At 47.5% G+C, this 8,309-nt stretch overlaps 1 protein-coding gene across 2 annotated transcripts; it reads left to right on the top strand.

Annotated features, from left to right (window-relative positions):
• Positions 1-2,149: 2,149 nt before the first annotated feature.
• Positions 2,150-8,300, top strand: hoxb8a (homeobox B8a). Of its 2 annotated transcripts, none has more exons than XM_041958030.1 (2): positions 2,150-2,669; positions 7,882-8,300. In XM_041958030.1, the coding sequence occupies exons 1-2, from the start codon at positions 2,237-2,239 to the stop codon at positions 8,298-8,300; spliced, it is 852 nt and encodes a 283-aa protein (XP_041813964.1). In that variant the 5' UTR covers positions 2,150-2,236. The 2 variants fall into 2 exon arrangements, with proteins under 2 accessions (XP_041813964.1, XP_041813965.1); XM_041958031.1 differs by having other exon boundaries at positions 7,879-8,300.
• Positions 8,301-8,309: the final 9 nt, after the last annotated feature.

The raw sequence follows: 8,309 nt of genomic DNA, 5'->3' as shown, positions 1-8,309 counted from the left end.
ACGGGTGCTGGCAACATTCGGGCCTCTTATGTCAGGGTTGTATAATATAAATACATTTACAATTACATTCGGCTAATGACATTTTATTTGACTGATGTGGGCGCGCAATGGGCGCAAAGACAGTCCATGCTGGAAATGAGATGATAGTTCCGACACAAAATAATATTGCCAAAATCAAAATTTAAGTCTTGCATAGGCTGATGCAGAAACCTCCATCACCGACTGTTCATGACGATTGATTGGGAACTTTCAAGCATGTAGAGAGCGCAGATTCTCGGAAATGAAATCTTAATCAAAATAGAACTAACGTCGCAACTGAACCGAAACTTTAGGCCAGCTTACTTTTAACGACCCCCGGCTGTTCTAGCTTAACCTTTCCACTAGTTATCCCTCGTTAGAAAAGCCTTTCTACTACCCCACCTTACACTCCGACAGGAAGAACCGCAGCCGTACGGAAAACAGAGCGAAATGACAATTAAATACCGGGCAAGGATGAGGCATTTACGGCCTCCGGTCGCGCAATGGGCGCGTCGTAAAAAGCCCCCTTTTTGTTTCTCTGCTGCAAGGACGTAAACAAGCAAACACTGCCCCTCCGCTTTATGGAGCTTTATAGTTTGTTAAAGCGTTTACAGCCACTTTCTCCTAGTCTATTACCCTCCCCAGTCCTCCTTACATGTTTATGGAGATCATATTTATAAAAGTATACGATGATCAGAAAGCATGCGTCCAGGGCCCCGGAGCTCGTCTATTTCCTGATCAGCAGCAGCAGTCAGACTGGAATGGGAGACAAGAAAGGCTCCTACAACTGGTTTTAAAACCTCAATTACATTTATAGGCTCGTACTTGTTAAAACCAATACCAATTAGGAGGCACTGCCGCTCATCTCTCTCTCCTCAGTCTGTGTTAACCTCTCTCGTCCAGGCTCCCTGACATTTTCGGGCCTCATTCACTTCGCTCCCATGCAGCCGTGCTCTCTCCTTCAAGGATTCATGGGGAGAAATGAGAAAGAGCAATTAATGAGAGAGATGCTCTCAACGATGCAAAACCCCCGCCACCAGCGCCATCAGCCCCAACCTCAATCTCAGCCTTAAAGTTAAAAAAAATCCATGTGTGTGTTTGTGTATGTGTGTGTGTGTGTGTGTGTGTGTGTGAGAGAGAGAGAGAGAGAGAGGGGGAGAGGGAGAAAGAGAGAGAGTGAGGGAGTGCGCGCGCGTGTGCGTGCATGTTCTTGTGTGTGCATTTGATCAGATGCAAAGCGGCAGAATTCTCATTAACCCCCCCTCCTTTCTTGCTTGATGCAGCACCTATTCTGTAGCACCCCCACCTCCTCCTCCTCCTCCTCTTCTCCTCTCTTTCTTCATTCTCTCACTCCCTTTGCATTATCACAGGCGCGCGGGGCTCCTGGAGCCGACGCCGGGAGACTATCATCTCGGCTTACAGGCGCGTGCGGGTAAAGGCGCAAAAAAAAAAAAAAAGACAAATAGAAAAAGTGTAATAGACTCTGTGTGTTCGTATGTATGTGTGTGTGAGTGCGAGCTAGTGCACGTGTGTCTATGTGCGTGGAAAAGCCAATGGGATGAAGAGCTGATAATAGATGCAAATTATCCCTGAAACCGACACACACACACACACACACACACACTCCGGGGCCAGGAGAGAGAGAGGGAGAGAGAGTGCGCGCGAGTGAGAGCCAGAGAGAGAGAGAGAGAGAGAGGAGAGAGAGAGAGAGAAGGGGAGGGAGAAAAAATATGAAACAACTCATTTGCAGAGGAGTAAATCACGGAAAACCCGTTTGAGAGCGCGACAGGGCTCCCGCTTACAGCGCTAACACCGGAATTGTGATGCGCACGAGCCCTTCCTCCTCTGCTTCTCCCTCTTCTTCTCCTTCCTCTTCTTTTTCTTCTTTGTCGCTGGAGCTTTTATGGAATCGGTGTGATTGTTGTTATTGTTGTTGTGGTGGTTGTGGCTGTTACTGCTCTGGCACACCGCTCGCCCGTTGTGGCCGCGAGGGGAAACACCACAACAACGGTCACCGACACCGGCGGCAGACCTGCCTCTCTCTGTCTCTCCCTCCCCTCCGTCTCTCTCTGTGTGTCGGTGTTTCACTGCCTCAGACCGCACGACAGAAGCAAAAAAAAGAAAACACAACTGAAAGCCGCCGGTCGCTTCCTCCAGTCCCACTCTGACTCTGCCGAGCCGAATACAAACTGAAACAACAATAAACAGCTCCTCAAAGATGAGTTCATATTTCGTCAACTCGCTCTTCTCTAAATATAAAAGCGGGGATTCGTTACGTCCGAACTACTACGAGTGCGGCTTCGCGCAGGACCTGGCCGGCAGCCGGCCCACCGTGGTGTACGGCCCCGGCTCCGGCGCCACCTTCCAGCACGCTCCGCAGATCCAGGATTTCTACCACCACAGCGCCTCTACGCTGCCCAGCAACCCGTACCAGCAGAGCCCCTGCGCGGTCACATGCCACGGCGAGCCGGGCAACTTCTACGGATACGACGCCCTGCAGCGGCAGACGCTTTTCGGGGCCCAGGACGCGGATCTGGTCCAGTACAGCGACTGTAAGCTGGGAGGCGCGCCGGGGCTCAGCGGCGAGGACGCGGAGGGAACCGAGCAGAGCCCTTCACCGACGCAGCTGTTCCCCTGGATGAGGCCGCAAGGTGAGGAAACGGAGACTGGCCACAGTTTTCTTTTTATCTTTTACCTTGTTCAAAACATATCGTGCCGCCCTTCGTGAAAGGTGAGTGTCCACGGCAGGAGCAAAGCTGCTGCTCCTCCAGGAGGAGAAGACGGCGAATGTGGACACAGGGTGGAGGAAACAGTGGAACTAAGTTGGAAAAGTGGTTTTAAAAGCGGCAGTTTACGCAGGGCAATAAGAGCTTCCTGCGTTCAAAGCGGGAGGCAAACGCACGTTTATGGTTTTATTGGCAGCTCAAAACTTGTGAATGACTTTAGGGTTTAATTGCCCCCGTCATATACTGAGAGAATGGGCGAGGGGAGCCGGGAAAGAAGCACAGGGAGTGAGAGAAAGGAAAGCAGTCGAAAATAAGAGATAGATATTAGAGGGGGGGGGGGCAGAGAAGAGAGAACTGAGCCTCAGAGACCTCTTCATAAGACCCCCCTTAAAAAACTGAGATACCCCTGCCTGGAGCAGATGGGAAAGAGTTGCTGGAGGTTGTTTCCAGCCACACAGACTCATTTTAGACATTCAACTCTGACCCGGGTTAAACTTTTACTGCCTTTTTTTTCTTTTACTGCCTTGCCTGTGGTCTCCGGGATTATTTGGCTGCACGGTGGCCAGTTCCCCATAGGGTTAGAGCAGGGGGGGGGGGGGGGGGGGCGCATGTGTGTGTATGTGTGTGGGTATAATGTGAAAGGAAAAGCGAGTGTTTTTGCTCGGATTTGGCTCCTTCGCAGCGTGTGTGATCTCTCCACTCGCAGGCCTGTCTGATCCGCTGACTCAAACACCAAAATCATCCAGTAACCCTCGTGTTGCTCAAATGCAAGAGGCTTGCTTTTGTGTCTTGCGTGTGCGTGAGCGTGTGTGTGCGCGCGCGTGTGTATTTGAACACTTCGTGGTCTTTGTGGCTCACAGCCTGTGAATATGGATCAATATAAATCTTAAAAGAATGTGATGTGTTTTTTAAAGAATATCTGCATTATAGGGAAGGCGAGTTTAGAATTGATTGCTTAAACCAACACGACAATAAGACTGATTATGCAAGAAGGCATTTTTGAGTTAGAGAGACATACATTTAGAGGTAGAGAGAGTGTGAATGGATTGACATGTATAGTAGCCTATTTTGTTTGAGCACATAATTCTTGTGCTGTGTGTGTGTGTGTGTGTGTGTGTGTGTGTGTGTGTGTGTGTGTGTGTGTGTGTGTGTGTGTGTGAGAGAGAGAGAGAGAGATAGAGAGAGAGAGTTTATTGCTTGTGTTCTCGGTTGTATTTCTGAAAGTGGGACTGCAGACGGGTTATAACCTGTACAGGACTTTTGTGGCTTCATGATTATGATCGTAAAATAGAAAAATAATAAACAACGACAACCTCGAGCTGCTTTCCCCTCATTCTTAAAGGACCTAGATTTCAACCACCTGCCACAGACAGCAGTAATAATTGTGGCTAATTCCCATTTACGCACGTTTTAGTAAGACTATGAACACTTTTCCTGCAGTGTTAATGCCTCCCAGCAGTGTGTGTGTTGCTGCTTGTGTATCTGTATTAAAAGTTTGTGTAAACTGTAAATTAGCATAATTTACTTCTTTAAAGCTTCTGTTATATTTTCCTAGCACTTGTCTGGCCCTGCTCCCCTGTGTGCATAACGGCTTTCCAAATCACTCCCAGCTTTACATACGAGCGGCCACACTCAGGCGCGGGGCTGAAAGCCACTTCTTAAGGGCTTTAGTCATTCTCTACCAACGATGGCAGTGATTAGTCCCATGATTAATAGTTTTCAAACAGTATACTTGGGCTTAGCGGCGTGCCGGCCCGGGTGCAGGCAGCTCTGATCATCCGGGGGCCGAAAAAGTCGAGTCAAAACAGGAAACCAGGCGTGTCAAGCCGCGCAGCTCTGCGCCGCTGAAGTCCGGCGATACTTTGCACCAATGCAGTGCAGCCCGTGCACGATGTGACGGGATTTTATTGTTGCTCGGTGTGAGGATTTACTACTTATAATAGCAGAAAAGGCAGGCGGTCTTTTGTGGGGGGAAAGCGGGAGGATGGAGCGCAGCGGCGGAGGTGGTTATCCTCCCCGTTTGCTCGGAAATCCCGCTTTAATGAGGGGGGTAGCCTACATTTCATAATTTGTCTTATAAAGAGGGATATCGCCTCCTCCACACCTCTCCACCTTTTATGTTATAACCCCAGCACCCACTTAGTGAAGATGTCTTGAAATACTCCTCGAGACCCAAAGTTGGCGCTTCAATATCCGAGTTTCATTCTAAACTCGTGAATATGAGCCGTTTTATGACTTTTCCCACTGTGACGGCAAAGCCTGATCAATCATTTCTCTGGAAGAAGAAGAAAAAGAAATCTGATTAGGCCGGAGAATAAATTTATGTCGAAATGGTTTTAGTGTCTTTTGCCTCGGCTCTCATTGGCATCTGTTGTCCAATGGAAACCTCGTGTCTCCCTCCTCTAAAATGTCAACTGCCAACTGCCATGCATTTGTTTAGGGCTTATTTAATTGGCTTGGTAAAGGTTTCACATGTAATGGGTCTTCAAAATGTTTCATAATCCCCTGGTTTGTATCATTTTCTCAGGCTGTTAAAGAGCATGTAATCCTTCAGCTGACGCTAAAACAGAAAGATGTCAAATAAATGATACAAATTTAACGATTTATTCTCTCAAAAAAAAAAAAAAAAAAAAGCGGGTTGATCCATCTCAGCTGTCTCCGTACACTCTGTGCAGCGCACTGACGCACCCAGGGCTGGGGGTGTAATTCTCCATGCATGTTGCTCCGTCAAAAACCCTCGGATCAAAGCGTCCGCGCTGTCATTTTATCCAGGAAAGTGTTTCTCATTTCCCTTAATTCATGGCTGGCGACAGCCGTGGATGTGGCGCCCACTCCCCTTAAGTCGCTATAGCACGAAATCACGGCGCCAGTCCTGTGACAGATAACACATACAAGACATTTACATCACTTATAAGTTCATGCATTTCCAGAAGGACTCCCTTGTCTTCTTCTTCTGGCTCTTCCAGCATGAACAGCACCTCTGTGCCTATTCAATCCATGAGAGGTACCGCACTTTCCTGGAAGTAGAAAGCATCCTGCTGGACTTCGGTTGGTGGTGGATATATATAATGGATATTGAAGATATTTTTCAGCAGTAACCTGCAGGCTTTATATAACCTGATCAGAGTAGATAGAGTATATTAGACTTCTATGAGATTATAGCAGTAAATGCGCACCCATCAATGTCATTGTCCTCTTCCTTAATGTTCTCCAGAAACTTTACTGACCTGGAAGGAGTGTGTGTGTGTGTGTGTGTGTGTGTGTGTGTGTGTGTGTGGTGGACGGGGTGGTGGGGTATCTGCTCAGACCAGATAGCTCCCAAGAAAATGTAAAGTCTCCAGGCGGACGCTTTATCATGAAATAAAGAAAGCTATAAAGAAAATAATGACAGAGAATTAACTTTCTCTAAAAACAAACAATCAAAAAAAAAAACAAAACAGTTATGTCTTTAATTCACCAGAAATACTTGAAACCTGCCAACTGTCTGTAAACTGCGGTGTGTTCCCTACACTGTTCTTTTCAGGGTTATGAACACTTAACGCTAAAGTTGCCAATCATGGTAAATCTGAATTTCCCTTCAGATCAGAGATTTAGAGGCAGCTTTATGATCACTGGCATATTTTGTCCGTGGCGCAGAGCTCCCTTTTATGGTACAATAGGAAGACAAACAGTTTTATGGAAATATAATCACTTACACAAATGTCCTGTGTGTGTGTGTGTGTGTGTGTGTGTGAACTGCCAGGCTTTCACGGTTAAATGTGTCAGTTTTATTCGCCCTCTTTGTGCTGAAATAACGTGTGGTTTATGAAGAGCGCTGCAGAGGAAGTATCACGTGTAGAACAAATCTTTTTTAATATTAACTCATTTTAGGAAAGTGTATATGTTCAGTACTGCCACCCAGGTTGGAAAATGGCGCTATTTTAAGCGCTTATGATTTCAGTATCACCCAGTTAGATGGAATAACCGTGTTGGAAATATAAAAAATAAGACATTTTGCAAGGGCATCATCTGTTAGTCCTCTCTTGGTTCATAAAATGCAGCCAAATGATACTATCTCTCAGGTTATTAATTGAAAAAAAGCCGTGCGCCTTTTTCTCCCATGCTTGTCCCGCGTGGGTGCAGAAATATCTGACCTTTATTAAGTATTTATGAATTCTATATTGCGTCTGTGTATCGGGTTCTCTGCCCGCGCTGCTTTCAAAGCCGCGAAACAAAGAAAGAGCAGAGTAAATGATTACCTGTTGGTGTAGAAATAGTGTGTCTTTATCTTCACTTGTCATCCTTTGCACCATTTTTAATTAAAAGTCTTTATTCGTCATTACAGGCTGCTCTTTAATCTCTGATCTTTGCTGTGCGGCATCCTTCTTCCTTTTGAAAGAGTTTACGATGTATTTATAGCATCAAATATTCATGTGCACTCCTGTAAGTGCTCAGCAGATGAGTCTGTGTTATATAAGAGTTTTCTTTCTCTCTTTTTTTACGGTGCGGTGCGGTGTGGTCGAGTCTGGAGTGAAAGTCTCGAGTTTTGAGAGTAGTTGTGACAATTGTGTGCGTGTGTGTGTGTGTGTGTGTGTGTGTGTGCGTGCGCGCGTGTGTGCGTGCGTGCGTGACAGGGAGAGGGAAAGAGCGCGCGAGCATCCCTTTGGGACCTCTGTACATTAACAAGCATATCTCTATGCATGCACACTATAGGCATCTATGTGTTTGGGATCACGGTGGCTAAGAGTTGAGCATGTGAACTAAGCCAAAGAAAAAAGGAATTTAATTTATTTTTTCCGCACTTCCTCCTAACATCGGCCAAATTAACAGAGGTAAACTAACTGCAGAGGCAGATCCAAGCCCATCTCTACCGCCACAGACTACCCACGAGGTCTACGTTTTCCAAATCTCTGACTTTGAGAAATGATCTCATCACTTGTGTTATAGTCGTGTCAAAATGGATCTTTAAATAATAATCCTTCTTAGAATAAATAATTTAATAGCCTCCAGCCTTTTTACCCACAGGCCTGGGCCTTGTTTGGTTTTCATGTCAGGTCCAAATCAGAAGGGCCGTGTCGGCTACTGACAACGTTAAGATGCTCTACCTCTAACAATGTCCTCCCCTCTCCTCCCCCCTCCACCACCTCCCCCCCAGTAGCTGCGGGCAGGAGGCGAGGCCGGCAGACCTACAGCCGCTACCAGACCCTGGAGCTGGAGAAGGAGTTCCTGTTCAACCCCTACCTGACCCGGAAGCGCCGCATCGAGGTGTCGCACGCGCTCGCGCTGACGGAGCGACAGGTGAAGATTTGGTTCCAGAACCGGAGGATGAAGTGGAAGAAGGAGAACAACAAGGACAAGTTCCCCAGCAGCAAGAGCGAGCAGGAAGCGGTGGAGAGGGAGAGGAGGGAGAAGGAGCTGCGGGATGGCGGCGGAAGCGGAGGAGGAGGAGGAGGAGGCGGAGAGGGTGGCGGCGGAGGTGGCGGTGGAGGAGGAGGTGGAAGCTCGGTCGCGGGCACGGCGGGGTCACAGGCCCCCGTGAATGAGGATTGTTTCGAGAAAACCCACAAGCAAATGTAGGGAGAAAAG

Source organism: Chelmon rostratus, chromosome 17 (assembly GCF_017976325.1).
Source record: "Chelmon rostratus isolate fCheRos1 chromosome 17, fCheRos1.pri, whole genome shotgun sequence".
Taxonomy (NCBI): domain Eukaryota; kingdom Metazoa; phylum Chordata; class Actinopteri; order Chaetodontiformes; family Chaetodontidae; genus Chelmon; species Chelmon rostratus.
The sequence above is the reverse complement of the archived record's forward strand: the minus strand, read 5'-3'. Positions and strand labels throughout refer to the sequence as shown.